This window comes from Microchirus variegatus (genome assembly GCF_963457635.1).
Source record: "Microchirus variegatus genome assembly, chromosome: 14".
Taxonomy (NCBI): Eukaryota; Metazoa; Chordata; class Actinopteri; order Pleuronectiformes; family Soleidae; genus Microchirus; species Microchirus variegatus.
Genome location: NC_139815.1, coordinates 17,326,700 through 17,348,931, shown reverse-complemented (window position 1 = coordinate 17,348,931; position 22,232 = coordinate 17,326,700). Strand labels below are relative to the sequence as shown.

At 43.8% G+C, this 22,232-nt stretch overlaps 8 protein-coding genes across 8 annotated transcripts; all 8 read right to left on the bottom strand.

Annotated features, from left to right (window-relative positions):
- Nucleotides 1-2,389: 2,389 nt before the first annotated feature.
- LOC310936936 (high choriolytic enzyme 1-like) lies at nt 2,390-3,175 on the bottom strand (the record flags this gene model as incomplete). Its single annotated transcript, XM_083901100.1, has 1 exon — nt 2,390-3,175. One exon carries the CDS (start codon nt 3,173-3,175, stop codon nt 2,390-2,392), a length of 786 nt encoding a protein of 261 aa, XP_083757226.1.
- A 1,911-nt stretch (nt 3,176-5,086) lies between these two features.
- LOC310936432 (high choriolytic enzyme 1-like) lies at nt 5,087-5,872 on the bottom strand (the record flags this gene model as incomplete). The annotated part of the gene is made up of 1 exon (XM_083900495.1): nt 5,087-5,872. One exon carries the CDS (start codon nt 5,870-5,872, stop codon nt 5,087-5,089), a length of 786 nt encoding a protein of 261 aa, XP_083756621.1.
- A 1,917-nt stretch (nt 5,873-7,789) lies between these two features.
- On the bottom strand, nt 7,790-8,575 carry LOC310936591 (high choriolytic enzyme 1-like; the record flags this gene model as incomplete). Its single annotated transcript, XM_083900668.1, has 1 exon — nt 7,790-8,575. One exon carries the CDS (start codon nt 8,573-8,575, stop codon nt 7,790-7,792), a length of 786 nt encoding a protein of 261 aa, XP_083756794.1.
- Nucleotides 8,576-10,540: 1,965 nt separating this feature from the next.
- Nucleotides 10,541-11,326, bottom strand: LOC310936388 (high choriolytic enzyme 1-like; the record flags this gene model as incomplete). Its single annotated transcript, XM_083900447.1, has 1 exon — nt 10,541-11,326. The coding sequence occupies one exon, from the start codon at nt 11,324-11,326 to the stop codon at nt 10,541-10,543; it is 786 nt and encodes a 261-aa protein (XP_083756573.1).
- Nucleotides 11,327-13,215: 1,889 nt separating this feature from the next.
- On the bottom strand, nt 13,216-14,001 carry LOC310936339 (high choriolytic enzyme 1-like; the record flags this gene model as incomplete). The annotated part of the gene is made up of 1 exon (XM_083900388.1): nt 13,216-14,001. One exon carries the CDS (start codon nt 13,999-14,001, stop codon nt 13,216-13,218), a length of 786 nt encoding a protein of 261 aa, XP_083756514.1.
- A 1,882-nt stretch (nt 14,002-15,883) lies between these two features.
- Nucleotides 15,884-16,669, bottom strand: LOC310936720 (high choriolytic enzyme 1-like; the record flags this gene model as incomplete). Its single annotated transcript, XM_083900841.1, has 1 exon — nt 15,884-16,669. One exon carries the CDS (start codon nt 16,667-16,669, stop codon nt 15,884-15,886), a length of 786 nt encoding a protein of 261 aa, XP_083756967.1.
- A 1,826-nt stretch (nt 16,670-18,495) lies between these two features.
- LOC310936670 (high choriolytic enzyme 1-like) lies at nt 18,496-19,281 on the bottom strand (the record flags this gene model as incomplete). The annotated part of the gene is made up of 1 exon (XM_083900779.1): nt 18,496-19,281. One exon carries the CDS (start codon nt 19,279-19,281, stop codon nt 18,496-18,498), a length of 786 nt encoding a protein of 261 aa, XP_083756905.1.
- Nucleotides 19,282-21,181: 1,900 nt separating this feature from the next.
- Nucleotides 21,182-21,967, bottom strand: LOC310936818 (high choriolytic enzyme 1-like; the record flags this gene model as incomplete). The annotated part of the gene is made up of 1 exon (XM_083900972.1): nt 21,182-21,967. The coding sequence occupies one exon, from the start codon at nt 21,965-21,967 to the stop codon at nt 21,182-21,184; it is 786 nt and encodes a 261-aa protein (XP_083757098.1).
- Between the last annotated feature and the right edge of the window lie 265 nt (nt 21,968-22,232).

Genomic DNA, 22,232 nt, shown 5'->3' with positions numbered 1-22,232 from the left:
ATTAATATGTAGAGTTTTGTCAGCTGAATACATGTCTCCCACAGTCCTGCGGTAACCGCAACCATTTCATCTTTCTGTGAAGTTTCAAACATGACTCGTCGCTTTCAGGCAACGCTCATTAGCTGCACATACTTTCTGTAATGAACGTGATTTTCATGTGAAGACTTTCCACATCCTCGCCCACTGCTTCCCAGAGTGTTAACAATCCTTCAGGGAGTCTGGTTGCAGGTAAATCACAGACAGTGTGTGTCCTGACTGAGCTGGTGCCCAGAGGCACCGAGGCGATTGTGCTGTCCCGCAGCAGGCCGACATCAAAGCTCTTAATCCAGCACAGCCTGAGGCGACTGAAAACCCAGAGCTCTGATTGACAGAGGAGGAGCTAAATGATTTGGGGAAAGAGACAATAAAGTGATATTAAATCGGTCTCTTTTTGTTTCAGTGCTTTGTTTGACTGTGTGTTTTGATTCCGAAGCGTGAATATTTTTTCACTCTTTTTCTCCTACACTTGTGTTAGAACCACAGACTTTCAGGTGGAGATGCATTTAGAGTTGAACGATTGACTTACATGATAAACTTGTGTTTGAGGACAGCGAAGCTCACGTTGAACGATCACAGTCACATTTTTTTTTTTCAGTTTGTTGCCATATTTAAATCTTCTGAAGTGTTTATTTTTGTCTACAGCGTTTGCTCTCCAGAACAGACACGGGTCCATTTGATCCTCAGGCTGTGAATGATTTGAATTCATGACATCAAAGCACTTTAAAATACCTTCAGTGTTTTCTCATAAAAATAAACAGAAGTGCAAAAATATTAAGATTTTATCTTTAATGTGCATTATGTAATAAATCTAAAGCAACTGGCCATAAAATCCTCCTAATATGTCACAGAGACTCAGGAATAATGTTCATATAACAAACTGAACTCACCAACAACAACAGTACAGCCAAAATGTTTACATAAAAAAAATTTGCAGACTGCAAATCATGTTTATGTTTTGAAATCATGTTTTGGCATGTGGCGCCACCTACAGCCGTCTACGAATCATTGCAGTCAGTAGAGTCTCAGCTGCCGAGCAACCACGGGTTGCCAGTTATGTCAGAAAACGAAACCTAACAGACCTCGGTATTTTGAATTTGAATGTAGTAACCGTTTTTGGCCACATTCTTACATATGGCACCTTTAAAGGATCGGGCTAAAAGATTGAGGTTCCCCAAGACCCATAAAGGGTTTGTGGTATAGCGAATCAATTGATGATAGATGTATGATTTATGTTATTAGTCTAATAGAATCACTGTGAGTAGTTTGTGTCTGGGATTTTTAAATATATATATATATATGCATATTATTACACAGCTGGAGAATTACATATAAAGCAAAAAAAAAAGATAACATGGTTACAACATGTTATTTATTTAAGTGATCGATATCTCAACATAACTAGCTGCAGTGTGTTGATTCTGTTACTACAACACTCTGAGGCCCTGAGGACAGAATTGATTTATTTGACACGTATGTCTCCGTAGGTTGTGCAGTATTTCTCTATGTCACAAAGAAAGACAAACAGCGAAATGTTGGTGCATGTGCAGAACATGGAGTAACTGGACCATGAATCGCATTGCATGTTAGTCCGAGTAAGACTAGATGGATTTTAGACAGACTAACATGTTTACATAACATTAAGAAAACTGGATTATTGTCTTATTGTCCAACTAAAATCTGACTTTTACAATGCATGTGAACACACTGACTGTGTCTTCTCTGTCTCCCCCGCTGTCTCTCACACATTCACCCACACATGCATAGACACTTTCTACCTTCTGCCTGTGCTTCTGTAAGGTATGTTTTACTCATCCAGACTACATCTAAGAAAGGTGGAGCTGTGTGGTGTAGTGAACAGCAGCAGTGATGTATTTGTTGCATGCAGACTGTTGTTAAGGGAGTGCTTGATTTACAGAGCCAAAATCGTGATCATGACGAAGGTCCGACCTGAAATTTTTGGCTGTAAAATCCACTTCTGAAATTCTTCTTGTTGCTTTCAACCATAGTGTAACTGTATGAAGCCTTCTTGTTTTACTTGCGCTGTGTGATTCTTCTCCGCGAGTCGTGATGAAAAATGCATCACACAGTGTGCAGCATGGGAATGTTGCTGATAGAAAGAGTGGAACTGGTACAGGCTTAATCTGCATTGTGTGACCTCATTTTGTGGTTTTGCATAACAGCAATCCTGTATTTGTGTAAATGACCTTTATTTTGGACATTTGAGGTCATACAGTATATTCTTTATCAGAATTTGTAGTACAATTACCAGTTTGTATCATATGTTGTCGATGTTTTTTTTTTTATCAATGACAGAAAAAGAACACAAACAGGACATTATACATTAGCATTATTAGCAGCCATAGAGCGTGTTGATCCTGATGATGTCCCAGCGGGACATGCCCCGCCTCTGGCCGATCTGGACATTGGGGTTGGGGATGGGAGTGATTGTATCCTTCCCGTACTGGACAGTGAAGGCTGTTCTTCCATAGTGCATGATGGAGGAGTAGTCGTAGGGAGTGTTCAGGTTGTTGGTGTTGTGCTTGTAGAAGTTGTAGGCACTCTGTGGGTTAATGTACTCCCAGTTGATCCTGACATAGTTGTCACGGTCACTCCTGGTCTGCTCATGCTGGAAGCCCAGAGCATGGTTGATCTCGTGCAGGATGACACCGTGGTAGACGCAGCCCTGTCTGTTCAGAGAGAGCACCTGTCTTCCTCCCACTCTGCCCAGAGCGGCGAAACATCCACCTTTGTTCTCGATGCTGATGTAGTCGTACTCGTTCTGACGGGGGACAAAGCGGAGGCAGGTACTGCTGTGGTAGACCTTCATGGCAGAGTCAATCTTCTGCTTTTCCCAGCTGGTGAACTCATTGCTCACAGTGAATGGGATTGTTACCAGACCATTGTATCCTTTCTTCCACTGGCAGCTCTTATACCAGCACGTCATGGCGTTTCTGGTTTGGGGAGCGAGCAGGTCTCCTTCCAGCAGGATCTCATCTGTGGCGTTGTTGGAGGTCAGAATCCTGGTGGTGATGTCAACGTCGTCTGAGTCTTCATCTTCATTTCCTTCATCATGGAGAGGATGAGCCTGAGAGAGGCCGAGCAGGAGCAGCAACAGCAGGCTGACAGTGGGAGTCATCTTCAGGGTTGGTCTGGAGGCTGTGGAGCTTCTGTGGAGAGACTCCTGATGATCTATGTTTGACTCAGTGCTGTCCAGAGTCTTTATACTCTTCTCTACAGGTGTGTCTGCAGGAGGATTATGGGCTGGGGTCCAAAATGTTAGGCCTAAATACACCTTTGTAGGGAGTTCTCCACAGACAAACCTTCTTTTTAAACATGGCATATAATCCTCCACACCAGTTTTCTGGCCATTTTGTCGTCTTTGTGTCAAATTACTCTGCCACACTTACCTCAACTTTTTTTCTGTCATGTTACTTTGCTATTCTAGTGTTTTCAACAACCTTTACAAAAGAAAATAAAAATTTAATTTGTTTGACCCAAATCTTTGTTCAGTATCTAAAGACTGTGTAATTGAAATCCCCATGCACCTTTCATGACAAGCTATGAAATGTGCAGCAAAAGCTGTGTGTCTCTCTGTGAGGATGATAGACTGTCTATCATAGGCGGCCTATTCAAACTCTTGCATATGTAGAAGATAGTGGGGACTCCAACTGGCAACCCTCTGGTTACAAGCCAAGTTCCCTTTCCACTTGGCCATGGGCTGCCCATGTTTACGTGAACAGTTTAATGGAGCTAAGGCCGTAGTCTGACTAAAACAGGCAATCGGACAACTTGCTAAGTCCAAGTGTACATGCGGAGGAGAAAATAGATTAATTGGACATGTGCGTCTGACTCAGCCTCTCGATGAGCTTGTGCTTATTGAATCAGTTTCCTGTTGATCTTTATGTCACAGAAAAACAAACAGCGAGATGAACATTGAGATGGATCGTGTTTCTCTGTAACTTTCGCTCTTGCTGATGCCATTGTGTTTGTTTTTTTCCGACAACAGTACTGCAGTTTATACGTCATCTCCTTCTACTTCCAGGTCAAAGAGCTGGGAGGACATTTTGCTGCATGTGCAGAACACCAAGTCTGACTCCTGTCCGACTAATGATATACATGCAAGAGGAATCGGACTATGTATCACATTATCCAGGTATGTTAGTCTGATTAAGGCCAGTTCAATTGTAGACGGACTAACATATTTACATGACATTCAGAAAACCAAAATATGGTCTTTATCAGACTAAAATCTAACTTTTAAAACGCATATAAATGAACCGACTGTGTCTTCTCTGTCTCCCCCACTGTCCCTCACACATTCAGACACAGACATCTTCTACCTTCTGCCAGTGCATCTGTAAGGTATGTTTTATATATTCGTCTTTTAATGTAGTGTTACTCATCTGGACTTCATCTAGAAAGTGGAGCTGCAAGATGGAGTTAACAGCAGCTGTGATGTTTGGCGCATGCAGGCAATTGTTAAGGCAGTGCTCAATTTTTGACAGTAGAATCCACATCTGAACCTCTTCTTTCAACTAAAGTGTAACTGTATCAAGCTGTCTTGCTTTACTCGCGCTGTGTGATTCTTCTGCCTTGCCTACTCAGTTGTGATGAAAAATACACACACACAGTGAGCAGCATGGAAATGTTGCTGGGTGGCATAACAACTTAAAACACTGTTATACTGTGAGAGGGTGACGGAAAGAAAGAATCTTGTGGAACTGGCAGACTTTATCAGCATTGTGTGAATGTATTTTGTGGTTTGCATGCAAGAGACATTGATGCAGTTTTAACAATCCTTTATTTGCCTCTGTGATTGTGTGTTAGTGTAACTGACTTCATATGAAAGATTTTTGAAATAGATACAACTGCAGTCGTGATGCTTTACCTTTTATTTTGGACATTTGAGGCATGTTTTGGTCATGTATTCTGTTTTCAGAATTTACAAAGAATGTGGTGAAATTAACCATTTGTCTCATATGTTCAAATTGCTTTTTATTAATGACAGGAAAAAAGAACACAAACAGGACATTTAACATTAGCATTATTAGCAGCCATAGAGCGTGTTGATCCTGATGATGTCCCAGCGGGACATGCCCCGCCTCTGGCCGATCTGGACATTGGGGTTGGGGATGGGAGTGATTGTATCCCTCCCGTACTGGACAGTGAAGGCTGTTCTTCCATAGTGCATGATGGAGGAGTAGTCGTAGGGAGTGTTCAGGTTGTTGGTGTTGTGCTTGTAGAAGTTGTAGGCACTCTGTGGGTTAATGTACTCCCAGTTGATCCTGACATAGTTGTCACGGTCGCTCCTGGTCTGCTCATGCTGGAAGCCCAGAGCATGGTTGATCTCGTGCAGGATGACACCGTGGTAGACGCAGCCCTGTCTGTTCAGAGAGAGCACCTGTCTTCCTCCCACTCTGCCCAGAGCGGCGAAACATCCACCTTTGTTCTCGATGCTGATGTAGTCGTACTCGTTCTGACGGGGGACAAAGCGGAGGCAGGTACTGCTGTGGTAGACCTTCATGGCAGAGTCAATCTTCTGCTTTTCCCAGCTGGTGAACTCACTGCTCACAGTGAATGGGATTGTTACCAGACCATTGTATCCTTTCTTCCACTGGCAGCTCTGATACCAGCAGGTCATGGCGTTTCTGGTTTGGGGAGCGAGCAGGTCTCCTTCCAGCAGGATCTCATCCGTCGCGTTGTTGGAGGTCAGAATCCTGGTGGTGATGTCAACGTCGTCTGAGTCTTCATCTTCATTTCCTTCATCATGGAGAGGATGAGCCTGAGAGAGGCCGAGCAGGAGCAGCAACAGCAGGCTGACAGTGGGAGTCATCTTCAGGGTTGGTCTGGAGGCTGTGGAGCTTCTGTGGAGAGACTCCTGATGATCTATGTTTGACTCAGTGCTGTCCAGAGTCTTTATACTCTTCTCTACAGGTGTGTCTGCAGGAGGATTATGGGCTGGGGTCCAAAATGTTAGGCCTAAATACACCTTTGTAGGGAGTTCTCCACAGACAAACCTTCTTTTTAAACATGGCATATAATCCTCAACACCAGTTTTCTGGCCATTTTGTCGTCTTTGTGTCAAATTACTCTGCCACACTTACCTCAACTTTTTTTTTGTCATGTTACTTTGCTATTCTAGTGTTTTCAACAACCTTTACAAAAGAAAAGAAAAATTTAATTTGTTTGACCCAAATCTTTGCTCAGTATCTAAAGACTGTGTAATTGAAATCCCCCATGCACCTTTCATGACAAGCTATTCAAGTTGCAGCAAAAGCTGTGTCCCTCTGTGAGGATGATAGACTGTCTATCATAGACGGCCTATTCAAACTCTTGCATATGTAGAAGGTAGTGGGGACTCTAACTGGCAACCCTCTGGTTACAAGCCAAGTTCCCTTTCCACTTGGCCATGGGCTGCCCATGTTTACATGAACAGTTTAATCGAGCAAGGCCGTAGTCTGACTAAGACAGGCAATCAGACAACTTGCTGAGTCCAAGTGTACATGAGGACGAGAAAATAGATTAATTGGACACGTACGTCTGACTCATCCTCTCGATGAGATTGTGCATATCGAACAGTTTCCTGTTGATCTTTATGTCACAGAAAAACAAACAGCGAGATGAACATTGAGATGGATCGCGTTTCTCTGTAACTTTCGCTCTTGCTGATGCCATTGTGTTTGTTTTTTTCCGACAACAGTACTGCAGTTTATACGTCATCTCCTTCTACTTCCAGGTCAAAGAGCTGGGAGGACATTTTGCTGCATGTGCAGAACGCCAAGTCTGACTCCAGTCCGACTAATGATATACATGCAAGAGGAATCGGACTATGTATCACATTATCTAGGTATGTTAGTCTGATTAAGGCCAGCTCAATTGTAGACGGACTAACATATTTACATAACATTCAGAAAACCAAAATATGGTCTTTGTCAGACTAAAATCTAACTTTTAAAATGCATTTAAATTAACCGACTGTGTCTTCTCTGTCTCCCCCACTGTCCCTCACACATTCAGACACACATGCAGAGACACCTTCTACCATCTGCCAGTCCTTCTGTAAGGTATGTGTTATATATGTGTCTTTTAATGTAGCCTTACTCATCTGGACTTCATCTAGGAAACGTTAAGCTGCAAGATGGAGTGAACAGCAGCTGTGATGTTTTGGCGCATGCAGGCAGTTGTTAAGGCAGTGCTCAATTTTTGACAGTAGAATCCACATCTGAACCTCCTCTTTCAACCAAAGTGTAACTGTATGAAGTCGTCTTATTTTACTCGCGCTGTGTGATTCTTCTGCCTTGCCTGCTCAGTTGTGATGAAAAATACATACACATTGTGAAGCATGGGAATGTTGCTGGGTGGCATAACAACTAAAAACACTGTTATACTGTGAGAGGGTGACGGACAGAAAGAGTCTTGTGGAACTGGCAGACTTAATCAGCATTGTGTGAAAGTATTTTGTGGTTTGCATGCAACAGACATTGATGCAGCTTTAACAATCCTTTATTTGCCTCTGTGATTGTGTGTTAGTGTAACTGACTTCATATGAAAGATTTTTGAAATAGATACAACTGCAGTCGTGATGCTTTACCTTTTATTTTGGACATTCGAGGCATGTTGTGGTCATGTATTCTGTTATCAGAATTTACAAAGAATGTAGTGAAATTAACCATTTGTCTCATATGTTCAAGTTGCTTTTTATTAATGACAGGAATAAAGAACACAAACAGGACATTTAACATTAGCATTATTAGCAGCCATAGAGCGTGTTGATCCTGATGATGTCCCAGCGGGACATGCCCCGCCTCTGGCCGATCTGGACATTGGGGTTGGGGATGGGAGTGATCGTATCCTTCCCGTACTGGACAGTGAAGGCTGTTCTTCCATAGTGCATGATGGAGGAGTAGTCGTAGGGAGTGTTCAGGTTGTTGGTGTTGTGCTTGTAGAAGTTGTAGGCACTCTGTGGGTTAATGTACTCCCAGTTGATCCTGACATAGTTGTCACGGTCGCTCCTGGTCTGCTCATGCTGGAAGCCCAGAGCATGGTTGATCTCGTGCAGGATGACACCGTGGTAGACGCAGCCCTGTCTGTTCAGAGAGAGCACCTGTCTTCCTCCCACTCTGCCCAGAGCGGCGAAACATCCACCTTTGTTCTCGATGCTGATGTAGTCGTACTCGTTCTGACGGGGGACAAAGCGGAGGCAGGTACTGCTGTGGTAGACCTTCATGGCAGAGTCAATCTTCTGCTTTTCCCAGCTGGTGAACTCATTGCTCACAGTGAATGGGATTGTTACCAGACCATTGTATCCTTTCTTCCACTGGCAGCTCTTATACCAGCACGTCATGGCGTTTCTGGTTTGGGGAGCGAGCAGGTCTCCTTCCAGCAAGATCTCATCTGTGGCGTTGTTGGAGGTCAGAATCCTGGTGGTGATGTCAACGTCGTCTGAGTCTTCATCTTCATTTCCTTCATCATGGAGAGGATGAGCCTGAGAGAGGCCGAGCAGGAGCAGCAACAGCAGGCTGACAGTGGGAGTCATCTTCAGGGTTGGTCTGGAGGCTGTGGATCTTCTGTGGAGAGACTCCTGATGATCTATGTTTGACTCAGTGCTGTCCAGAGTCTTTATACTCTTCTCTACAGGTGTGTCTGCAGAAGGATTATGGGCTAGGGTCCAAAATGTTAGGCCTAAATACACCTTTGTAGGGAGTTCTCCACAGACAAACCTTCTTTTTAAACATGGCATATAATCCTCAACACCAGTTTTCTGGCCACTTTGTGTGTCAAATTACTCTGCCACAATTACCTAAACTTTTTTTTGTCATGTTACTTTGCTATTTTAGTGTTTTTAACAACCTTTACAAAAGAAAAGAAAATGTAATTTGTTTGACCCAAATCTTTGCTCAGTATCTAAAGACTGTGTAATTGAAATCCCCATGCACCTTTCATGACAAGCTATGAAATGTGCAGCAAAAGCTGTGTGTGTCTCTATGAGGATGATAGACTGTCTATCACAGACGGCCTATTCAAACTCTTGCATATGTAGAAGGTAGTGGGGACTCTAACTGGCAACCCTCTGGTCACAAGCCAAGTTCCCTTTCCACTTGGCCATGGGCTGCCCATGTTTACGAGCACAATTTAATTGAGCTAAAGCCGTAGTCTGACTAAGACAGGCAATCGGACAATTTGCTAAGTCCAAGTGTACATGCGGAGGAGAAAATACATTTATTGGACACGTACGTCTGACTCAGCCTCTCGATGAGCTTGTGCTTATTGAATCAGTTTCCTGTTGATCTTTATGTCACAGAAAAACAAACAGTGAGATGAACATTGAGATGGATCGTGTTTCTCTGTAACTTTCACTCTTGCTGATGCCATTGTGTTTGTTTTTTTCTGACAAAAGTACTGCAGTTTATACATCATCTCCTTCTACTTCCAGGTCAAAGAGCTGGGAGGACATTTTGGTGCATGTGCAGAACACCAAGTCTGACTCCAGTCCGACTAATGATATACATGCAAGAGTAATCGGACTATGTATCACATTATCCAGGTGTGTTAGTCTGATCAAGGCCAGCTCAATTGTAGACGGACTAACATATTTACATGACATTCAGAAAAACTAAATTACTGTCTTCATCCAACTAAAATCTAACTTTTAAAACGCATGTAAATGAATCGACTGTGTCTTCTATGTCTCCCCCACTATCCCTCACACATTCAGCCACACATGCAGAGACATCTTCTACCTTCTGCCAGTGCTTATTTAAGTAATGTGTTGTATTTCTGTGTTTTAATGTAGCGTCACTCATCTGGACTTCATTTAGGAAGCATGGAGCTGCATGGTGTAGTGAACAGTAGCAGCAGCTGTGATGTATTTGACCCATGCAGGCAGTTGTTAAGGGAGTGCTTGATTTGCTTTGAGTTCTGTTTGCCAATCCTGCATAAGGCAATCATATTTACAAAGAAAATCCAATCGTGAATATGATTAAAATACCAACTCTTCTAGTTGCTTTCAACCAAAGTGTTACTGTATGAAGTTGTCTTGTGATTCTTCTGCCTCTCCTGCTCAGTTGTGATGAAAAATGCATCACATTGTGAGCAGCATGGGAATGTTGTTGGGTGGCATGAAAACTAAAAACACTGTTTTACTGTGAGAGAGTTCCGAACAGTCGTGTGGAAGTGGTGGGCTTAATCAGCATTGTGTGAATGAATTTTGTGGTTTGCATGCAACAGACTTTCATTCAGCTTTAGCAATCATTTATTTGTGTTTGTGTAAATGACTTTATATGAAAGATTTTTTGTAATCGCAAACACCGATAAATAAAACTGATACAGCGGCACTTGTGATGCTTTACCTTTATTTTGGACGTTTGAGGTCTTACAGTATATTCTTTATCAGAATTTACAATGAATGTAGAACAATTACCAGTTTGTATCATATGTTGAAGTTGCTTTTTATTAATGACAGGAAAAAAGAACACAAACAGGACATATAACATTAGCATTATTAGCAGCCATAGAGCGTGTTGATCCTGATGATGTCCCAGCGGGACATGCCCCGCCTCTGGCCGATCTGGACATTGGGGTTGGGGATGGGAGTGATTGTATCCTTCCCGTACTGGACAGTGAAGGCTGTTCTTCCATAGTGCATGATGGAGGAGTAGTCGTAGGGAGTGTTCAGGTTGTTGGTGTTGTGCTTGTAGAAGTTGTAGGCACTCTGTGGGTTAATGTACTCCCAGTTGATCCTGACATAGTTGTCACGGTCGCTCCTGGTCTGCTCATGCTGGAAGCCCAGAGCATGGTTGATCTCGTGCAGGATGACACCGTGGTAGACGCAGCCCTGTCTGTTCAGAGAGAGCACCTGTCTTCCTCCCACTCTGCCCAGAGCGGCGAAACATCCACCTTTGTTCTCGATGCTGATGTAGTCGTACTCGTTCTGACGGGGGACAAAGCGGAGGCAGGTACTGCTGTGGTAGACCTTCATGGCAGAGTCAATCTTCTGCTTTTCCCAGCTGGTGAACTCACTGCTCACAGTGAATGGGATTGTTACCAGACCATTGTATCCTTTCTTCCACTGGCAGCTCTGATACCAGCAGGTCATGGCGTTTCTGGTTTGGGGAGCGAGCAGGTCTCCTTCCAGCAGGATCTCATCCGTCGCGTTGTTGGAGGTCAGAATCCTGGTGGTGATGTCAACGTCGTCTGAGTCTTCATCTTCATTTCCTTCATCATGGAGAGGATGAGCCTGAGAGAGGCCGAGCAGGAGCAGCAACAGCAGGCTGACAGTGGGAGTCATCTTCAGGGTTGGTCTGGAGGCTGTGGAGCTTCTGTGGAGAGACTCCTGATGATCTATGTTTGACTCAGTGCTGTCCAGAGTCTTTATACTCTTCTCTACAGGTGTGTCTGCAGGAGGATTATGGGCTGGGGTCCAAACTGTTAGGCCTAAATACACCTTTGTAGGGAGTTCTCCACAGACAAACCTTCTTTTTAAACATTGCATATAATCCTCAACACCATTTTTCAGGCCATTTTGTCGTCTTTGTGTCAAATTACTCTGCTAGAATTTCCTCAACTTTTTTAAATTTTACTTTGCTGTACTGGTGTTTTTTTAACAACCTTTACCAAAGAAAAGAAAAATGTAATTTGTGTGACCCAAATCATCAAAATTTGCTCAGTTTCTTAAGACTGTTTTTGAAATACCCATGCACCTTTCATGACAAGCTATTAAAGTTGCAGCAAAAGCTGTGTGTCCCTCTGTGAGGATGATAGACGGCCTATTCAAACTCTTGCATATGTAGAAGGTAGTGGGGACTCCAACTGGCAACCCTCCGGTTACAAGCCAAGTTCCCTTTCCACTTGGCCATGGGCTGACCATGTTTACATGCATAGTTTATTCGAGCTAAGGCTGTAGACTGACTAAGACAGGCAATCGGACAACTTGCCAGGTCCAAGTATACATGAGGAGGAGAAAATAGATTTGTTGGACACCTACGTCTGACTCAGCCTCTCGATAAACTAGTGCTTATTGAATCAGTTTCCTGTTGATCTTTACGTTACAGAAAAACAAACCGCAAGATGAACAGTGAGATGGATCGTGTTTCTCTGTAACTTTCGCTCTCGCTGGCGCCGTTGTGTTTGTATTTTTCCGACAACAGTACTGCAGTTTATACGTCATCTCCTTCTACTTCCAGGTCAAAGAACTGGGAAGACATGTACGTCCATGTGCGGAACACCAAGTCAGACTCATCATATACATGCAAGAATAATCGGACTATGTATCACATTATCCAGGTATGTTAGTCTGATTAAGGCCAGCTCAATTTTAGATGGACTAATATATTTACATGACATGAAGAAAACTGAATTATTGTCATCGTCCGACTAAAGTTTGACTTTTAAAATGCATGTTAACGAACTGACTGTGTCTTCTCTGTCTCCCCCACTGTCCCTCACACATTCAGACACAGACATCTTCTACCTTCTGCCAGTGCATCTGTAAGGTATGTGTTATATATTCGTCTTTTAATGTAGTGTTACTCATCTTCATCTAGAAAGTGGAGCTGCAAGGTGGAGTGAACAGCAGCTGTGATGTTTTGGCGCATGCAGGCAGTTGTTAAGGGAGTGCTCAATTTTTTACAGTAGAATCCACATCTGAACCTCTTCTTGTTGCTTTCAACCAAAGTGTAACTGTATGAATTTGTCTTGCTTTACTTGCGCTGTGTGATTCTTCTGACTTGCCTGCTCAGTTGTGATGAAAAATACATACACACAGTGTGCAGCATGGGAATGTTGCTGGGTGGCATAACAACTAAAAACACTGTTATACTGTGAGAGGGTGACGGACAGAAAGAGTCTTGTGGAACTGGCAGACTTTATCAGCATTGTGTGAATGTATTTTGTGGTTTGCATGCAACAGACATTGATGCAGCTTTAACAATCCTTTATTTGCCTCTGTGATTGTGTGTTAGTGTAACTGACTTCATATGAAAGATTTTTGAAATAGATACAACTGCAGTCGTGATGCTTTACCTTTTATTTTGGACATTCGAGGCATGTTTTGGTCATGTATTCTGTTATCAGAATTTACAAAGAATGTAGTGAAATTAACCATTTGTCTCGTTCAAGTTGCTTTTTATTAATGTCAGGAAAAAAAGAACACAAACAGGACATTTAACATTAGCATTATTAGCAGCCATAGAGCGTGTTGATCCTGATGATGTCCCAGCGGGACATGCCCCGCCTCTGGCCGATCTGGACATTGGGGTTGGGGATGGGAGTGATTGTATCCCTCCCGTACTGGATAGTGAAGGCTGTTCTTCCATAGTGCATGATGGAGGAGTAGTCGTAGGGAGTGTTCAGGTTGTTGGTGTTGTGCTTGTAGAAGTTGTAGGCACTCTGTGGGTTAATGTACTCCCAGTTGATCCTGACATAGTTGTCACGGTCGCTCCTGGTCTGCTCATGCTGGAAGCCCAGAGCATGGTTGATCTCGTGCAGGATGACACCGTGGTAGACGCAGCCCTGTCTGTTCAGAGAGAGCACCTGTCTTCCTCCCACTCTGCCCAGAGCGGCGAAACATCCACCTCTGTTCTCGATGCTGATGTAGTCGTACTCGTTCTGACGGGGGACAAAGCGGAGGCAGGTACTGCTGTGGTAGACCTTCATGGCAGAGTCAATCTTCTGCTTTTCCCAGCTGGTGAACTCATTGCTCACAGTGAATGGGATTGTTACCAGACCATTGTATCCTTTCTTCCACTGGCAGCTCTGATACCAGCACGTCATGGCGTTTCTGGTTTGGGGAGCGAGCAGGTCTCCTTCCAGCAGGATCTCATCTGTGGCGTTGTTGGAGGTCAGAATCCTGGTGGTGATGTCAACGTCGTCTGAGTCTTCATCTTCATTTCCTTCATCCTGGAGAGGATGAGCCTGAGAGAGGCCGAGCAGGAGCAGCAACAGCAGGCTGACAGTGGGAGTCATCTTCAGGGTTGGTCTGGAGGCTGTGGATCTTCTGTGGAGAGACTCCTGATGATCTATGTTTGACTCAGTGCTGTCCAGAGTCTTTATACTCTTCTCTACAGGTGTGTCTGCAGGAGGATTATGGGCTGGGGTCCAAAATGTTAGACCTAAATACACCTTTGTAGGGAGTTCTCCACAGACAAACCTTCTTTTTAAACATGGCATATAATCCTCAACACCAGTTTTCAGGCCATTTTGTCATCTTTGTGTGTCAAATTACTCTGCCACAATTACCTCAGCTTTTTTAATGTTACTTTGCTATACTAGTGTTTTTAACAACCTTTACCAAAGAAATGAAAATGTAATTTGTGTGACCCAAATCGTCAAGATTTGCTCAGTTTCTTAAGACTGTTATTGAAATCCCCATGCACCTTTCATGACAAGCTATTCAAGTTGCAGCAAAAGCTGTGTGTCCCTCTGTGAGGATGATAGACGGCCTATTCAAACTCTTGCATATTAAGAAGATAGCGGGGACTCCAACTGGCAACCCTCCAGTTACAAGCCAAGTTCCCTTTCCACTTGGCCATGGGCTGCCCATGTTTACATGCATAGTTTATTCGAGCTAAGGCTGTAGTCTGACTAAGACAGGCAATCGGACAACTGGCCAGGTCCAAGTGTACATGAGTACGAGAAAATAGATTTGTTGGACACCTACGTCTGACTCAGCCTCTCGATAAACTAGTGCTTATTGAATCAGTTTCCTGTTGATCTTTACGTTACAGAAAAACAAACCGCGAGATGAACAGTGAGATGGATCGTGTTTCTCTGTAACTTTCGCTCTCGCTGGTGCCATTGTGTTTGTTTTTTTCCGACAACAGTACTGCAGTTTAAACGTCATCTCCTTCTACTTCCAAATTTTATGTCCATGTGCGGAATGCCAAGTCCGACTCCAGTCCGACTAATCATATACATGCAAGAATAATTGGACTATCACATTATCCAGGTATGTTAGTCTGATTAAGGCCAGCTCAATTTTAGATGGACTATTATCTTTACATGGCATTAAGAAAACCGAAATATGGTCTTTGTCAGACTAAAATCTGACTTTTAAAACGCATGTAAACGAAACGATTGTGTCTTCTCTGTCTCCCCCACTGTCCCTCACACATTCAGACACAGACATCTTCTACCTTCTGCCAGTGCATCTGTAAGGTATGTTTTATATATTCGTCTTTTAATGTAGTGTATCTCATCTGGACTTCATCTAGAAAGTGGAGCTGCAAGGTGGAGTGAACAGCAGCTGTGATGTTTTGGCGCATGCAGGCAGTTGTTAAGGGAGTGCTCAGTTTTTGACAGTAGAATCCACATCTGAACCTCTTCTTGTTGCTTTCAACCAAAGTGTAACTGTATGAAGCTGTATTGCTTTACTCGCGCTGTGTGATTCTTCTGCCTTGCCTGCTCAGTTGTGATGAAAAATACATACACAGTGTGGAGCATGGGAATGTTGCTGGTTGGCATAACAACTAAAAACACTGTTATACTGTGAGAGGGTGACGGACAGAAAGAGTCTTGTGGAACTGGCAGACTATATCAGCATTGTGTGAATGTATTTTGTGGTTTGCACGTAACAGACATTGATGCAGTTTTAACAATCCTTTATTTGCCTCTGTGATTGTGTGTTAGTGTAACTGACTTCATATGAAAGATTTTTGAAATAGATACAACTGCAGTCGTGATGCTTTACCTTTTATTTTGGACATTCGAGGCATGTTGTGGTCATGTATTCTGTTATCAGAATTTACAAAGAATGTAGTGAAATTAACCATTTGCCTCATATGTTGAAGTTGCTTTTTATTAATGACAGGAAAAAAGAACACAAACAGGACATATAACATTAGCATTATTAGCAGCCATAGAGCGTGTTGATCCTGATGATGTCCCAGCGGGACATGCCCCGCCTCTGGCCGATCTGGACATTGGGGTTGGGGATGGGAGTGATTGTATCCTTCCCGTACTGGACAGTGAAGGCTGTTCTTCCATAGTGCATGATGGAGGAGTAGTCGTAGGGAGTGTTCAGGTTGTTGGTGTTGTGCTTGTAGAAGTTGTAGGCACTCTGTGGGTTAATGTACTCCCAGTTGATCCTGACATAGTTGTCACGGTCGCTCCTGGTCTGCTCATGCTGGAAGCCCAGAGCATGGTTGATCTCGTGCAGGATGACACCATGGTAGACGCAGCCCTGTCTGTTCAGAGAGAGCACCTGTCTTCCTCCCACTCTGCCCAGAGCGGCGAAACATCCACCTTTGTTCTCGATGCTGATGTAGTCGTACTCGTTCTGACGGGGGACAAAGCGGAGGCAGGTACTGCTGTGGTAGACCTTCATGGCAGAGTCAATCTTCTGCTTTTCCCAGCTGGTGAACTCATTGCTCACAGTGAATGGGATTGTTACCAGACCATTGTGTCCTTTCTTCCACTGGCAGCTCTGATACCAGCACGTCATGGCGTTTCTGGTTTGGGGAGCGAGCAGGTCTCCTTCCAGCAGGATCTCATCTGTGGCGTTGTTGGAGGTCAGAATCCTGGTGGTGATGTCAACGTCGTCTGAGTCTTCATCTTCATTTCCTTCATCATGGAGAGGATGAGCCTGAGAGAGGCCGAGCAGGAGCAGCAACAGCAGGCTGACAGTGGGAGTCATCTTCAGGGTTGGTCTGGAGGCTGTGGAGCTTCTGTGGAGAGACTCCTGATGATCTATGTTTGACTCAGTGCTGTCCAGAGTCTTTATACTCTTCTCTACAGGTGTGTCTGCAGGAGGATTATGGGCTGGGGTCCAAAATGTAAGGCCTAAATACACCTTTGTAGGGACTTCTCCACTGACAAACCTTCTTTTTAAACATGGCATATAATCCTCCACACCAGTTTTCAGGCCATTTTGTCGTCTTTGTGTGTCAAATTACTCTGCCACAATTACCTCAACTTTTTTTAATGTTACTTTGCTATACTAGTGGTTTTTTTAACAACCTTTACCAAAGAAAAGAAAATGTTATTTGTGTGACCCAAATCATCAAAATTTGCTCAGTTTCTTAAGACTGTTATCGAAATCCCCATGCACCTTTCATGACAAGCTATTCAAGTTGCAGCAAAAGCTGTGTCCCTCTGTGAGGATGATAGACGGCCTATTCAAACTCTTGCATATGTAGACGATAGTGGGGACTCCAACTGGCAACCCTCCAGTTACAAGCCAAGTTCCCTTTCCACTTGGCCATGGGCTGCCCATGTTTACATGCACATTTTAATATAGCTAAGGCTGTAGTCTGACTAAGACAGGCAATCGGACAACTTGTAACCAGAGGTGCATATTGAATCGGTTTCCTGTTGATCTTTACGTTATAGAAAAACAAACAGTGAGATGAACAGTGAGATGGATCGTGTTTCTCTGTAACTTTCGCTCTCGCTGGCGCCATTGTGTTTGTATTTTTCCGACAACAGTACTGCAGTTTAAACGTCATCTCCTTCTACTTCCAAATTTTATGTCCATGTGCGGAATGCCGAGTCCGACTCCAGTCCGACTAATCATATACATGCAAGAGTAATCGGACTATGACATTATCCAGGTATGTGAGTCTGATTAAGGCCAGCTCAATTTTAGATGGACTAATATCTTTACGTGGCATTAAGAAAACCGAAATATGGTCTTCTTCTGACTAAAATCGGACTTTTAAAATGCATGTAAACGAAATGATTGTGTCTGCTCTGTCTCCCCCACTGTCCCTCACACATTCAGCCACACATGCAGAGACACCTTCTACCATTGCCAGTGCTTCTGTAAGGTATTTGTTAAATATTGGTCTTTTAATGTAGTATTACTCATCTGGACTTCATCTAGGAAACGTGGAGCTGCATGGTGTAGTGAACAGCAGCTGTGATGTTTGGGCGCATGCAGGCACTTGTTAAGGGAGTGCTCAATTTTTGACAGTAGAATCCACATCTGAACCTCTTCTTGTTGCTTTCAACCAAAGTGTAAGTGTATGAATTTGTCTTGCTTTACTCGCGCTGTGTGATTCTTCTGCCTTGCCTGCTCAGTTGTGATGAAAAATACATACAGACAGTGTGCAGCATGGGAATGTTGCTGGGTGGCATAACAACTAAAAACACTGTTATACTGTGAGAGGGTGACGGACAGAAAGAGTCTTGTGGAACTGGCAGACTTTATCAGCATTGTGTGAATGTATTTTGTGGTTTGCATGTAACAGACATTGATACAGCTTTAACAATCCTTTATTTGCCTCTGTGATTATGTGTTAGTGTAACTGACTTCATATGAAAGATTTTTGAAATAGATACAACTGCAGTCGTGATGCTTTACCTTTTATTTTGGACATTCGAGGCATGTTGTGGTCATGTATTCTGTTATCAGAATTTACAAAGAATGTAGTGAAATTAACCATTTCAGTTCAAGTTCAAGTTGCTTTTTATTAAAGACAGGAAAAAAGAACACAAACAGGACATTTAATATTAACATTATTAGCAGCCATAGAGGGTGTTGATCCTGATGATGTCCCAGCGGGACATGCCCCGCCTCTGGCCGATCTGGACATTGGGGTTGGGGATGGGAGTGATTGTATCCCTGCCGTACTGGACAGTGAAGGCTGTTCTTCCATAGTGCATGATGGAGGAGTAGTCGTAGGGAGTGTTCAGGTTGTTGGTGTTGTGCTTGTAGAAGTTGTAGGCACTCTGTGGGTTAATGTACTCCCAGTTGATCCTGACATAGTTGTCACGGTCGCTCCTGGTCTGCTCATGCTGGAAGCCCAGAGCATGGTTGATCTCGTGCAGGATGACACCGTGGTAGACGCAGCCCTGTCTGTTCAGAGAGAGCACCTGTCTTCCTCCCACTCTGCCCAGAGCGGCGAAACATCCACCTTTGTTCTCGATGCTGATGTAGTCGTACTCGTTCTGACGGGGGACAAAGCGGAGGCAGGTACTGCTGTGGTAGACCTTCATGGCAGAGTCAATCTTCTGCTTTTCCCAGCTGGTGAACTCATTGCTCACAGTGAATGGGATTGTTACCAGACCATTGTGTCCTTTCTTCCACTGGCAGCTCTGATACCAGCACGTCATGGCGTTTCTGGTTTGGGGAGCGAGCAGGTCTCCTTCCAGCAGGATCTCATCTGTGGCGTTGTTGGAGGTCAGAATCCTGGTGGTGATGTCAACGTCGTCTTCATCTTCATCTTCATTTCCTTCATCCTGGATAGGATGAGCCTGAGAGAGGCCGAGCAGGAGCAGCAACAGCAGGCTGACAGTGGGAGTCATCTTCAGGGTTGGTCTGGAGGCTGTGGAGCTTCTGTGGAGAGACTCCTGATGATCTATGTTTGACTCAGTGCTGTCCAGAGTCTTTATACTCTTCTCTACAGGTGTGTCTGCAGGAGGATTATGGGCTGGGGTCCAAAATGTTAGGCCTAAATACACCTTTGTAGGGAGTTCTCCACAGACAAACCTTCTTTTTAAACATGGCATATAATCCTCCACACCAGTTTTCAGGCCATTTTGTCGTCTTTGTGTCAAATTACTCTGCCACACTTACCTCAACTTTTATTTGTCATGTTACTTTGCTATTCTAGTGTTTTTAACAACCTTTACAAAAGAAAAGAAAAATGTAATTCGTTTGACCCAAATCATTGCTCAGTATCTAAAGACTGTGTAATTGAAATCCCCCATGCACATTTCATAACAAGCTATGAAATGTGCAGCAAAAGCTGTGTGTCTCTCTGTGAGGATGATAGACTGTCTATCATAGACGGCCTATTCAAACTCTTGCATATGTAGGAGGTAGTGGGGACTCTAACTGGCAACCCTCTGGTTACAAGCCAAGTTCCCTTTCCACTTGGCCATGGGCTGCCCATGTTTACATGAACAGTTTAATCGAGCAAGGCCGTAGTCTGACTAAGACAGGCAATCAGACAACTTGCTGAGTCCAAGTGTACATGAGGACGAGAAAATAGATTAATTGGACACGTACGTCTGACTCATCCTCTCGATGAGATTGTGCATATCGAACAGTTTCCTGTTGATCTTTATGTCACAGAAAAACAAACAGCGAGATGAACATTGAGATGGATCGCGTTTCTCTGTAACTTTCGCTCTTGCTGATGCCATTGTGTTTGTTTTTTTCCGACAACAGTACTGCAGTTTATACGTCATCTCCTTCTACTTCCAGGTCAAAGAGCTGGGAGGACATTTTGCTGCATGTGCAGAACGCCAAGTCTGACTCCAGTCCGACTAATGATATACATGCAAGAGGAATCGGACTATGTATCACATTATCTAGGTATGTTAGTCTGATTAAGGCCAGCTCAATTGTAGACGGACTAACATATTTACATAACATTCAGAAAACCAAAATATGGTCTTTGTCAGACTAAAATCTAACTTTTAAAACGCATTTAAATTAACCGACTGTGTCTTCTCTGTCTCCCCCACTGTCCCTCACACATTCAGACACACATGCAGAGACACCTTCTACCTTCTGCCAGTCCTTCTGTAAGGTATGTGTTATATATTTGTCTTTTAATGTAGCCTTACTCATCTGGACTTCATCTAGGAAACGTTAAGCTGCAAGATGGAGTGAACAGCAGCTGTGATGTTTTGGCGCATGCAGGCAGTTGTTAAGGCAGTGCTCAATTTTTGACAGTAGAATCCACGTCTGAACCTCCTCTTTCAACCAAAGTGTAACTGTATGAAATCGTCTTATTTTATTCGTGCTGTGTGATTCTTCTGCCTTGCCTGCTCAGTTGTGATGAAAAATACATACACAGTGTGCAGCATGGAAATGTTGCTGGGTGGCATAACAACTAAAAACACTGTTATACTGTGAGAGGGTGACGGACAGAAAGAGTCTTGTGGAACTGGCAGACTTTATCAGCATTGTGTGAATGTATTTTGTGGTTTGCATGCAACAGACATTGATGCAGCTTTAACAATCCTTTATTTGTGTTAGTGTAACTGACTTCATATGAAAGATTTTTGAAATAGATACAACTGCAGTCGTGATGCTTTACCTTTTATTTTGGACATTCGAGGCATGTTGTGGTCATGTATTCTGTTATCAGAATTTACAAAGAATGTAGTGAAATTAACCATTTGTCTCGTTCAAGTTGCTTTTTATTAATGACAGGAAAAAAGAACACAAACAGGACATTTAACATTAGCATTATTAGCAGCCATAGAGCGTGTTGATCCTGATGATGTCCCAGCGGGACATGCCCCGCCTCTGGCCGATCTGGACATTGGGGTTGGGGATGGGAGTGATTGTATCCTTCCCGTACTGGACAGTGAAGGCTGTTCTTCCATAGTGCATGATGGAGGAGTAGTCGTAGGGAGTGTTCAGGTTGTTGGTGTTGTGCTTGTAGAAGTTGTAGGCGCTCTGTGGGTTAATGTACTCCCAGTTGATCCTGACATAGTTGTCACGGTCGCTCCTGGTCTGCTCATGCTGGAAGCCCAGAGCATGGTTGATCTCGTGCAGGATGACACCGTGGTAGACGCAGCCCTGTCTGTTCAGAGAGAGCACCTGTCTTCCTCCCACTCTGCCCAGAGCGGCGAAACATCCACCTTTGTTCTCGATGCTGATGTAGTCGTACTCGTTCTGACGGGGGACAAAGCGGAGGCAGGTACTGCTGTGGTAGACCTTCATGGCAGAGTCAATCTTCTGCTTTTCCCAGCTGGTGAACTCACTGCTCACAGTGAATGGGATTGTTACCAGACCATTGTATCCTTTCTTCCACTGGCAGCTCTGATACCAGCACGTCATGGCGTTTCTGGTTTGGGGAGCGAGCAGGTCTCCTTCCAGCAAGATCTCATCTGTGGCGTTGTTGGAGGTCAGAATCCTGGTGGTGATGTCAACGTCGTCTGAGTCTTCATCTTCATTTACTTCATCAAGGAGAGGATGAGCCTGAGAGAGGCCGAGCAGGAGCAGCAACAGCAGGCTGACAGTGGGAGTCATCTTCAGGGTTGGTCTGGAGGCTGTGGATCTTCTGTGGAGAGACTCCTGATGATCTATGTTTGACTCAGTGCTGTCCAGAGTCTTTATACTCTTCTCTACAGGTGTGTCTGCAGGAGGATTATGGGCTGGGGTCCAAAATGTTAGGCCTAAATACACCTTTGTAGGGAGTTCTCCACAGACAAACCTTCTTTTTAAACATGGCATCAAATCCCCCACACCATTCAGACCATTTTGTGTTCTTTGTGTGTCAAATTACTAACATTAT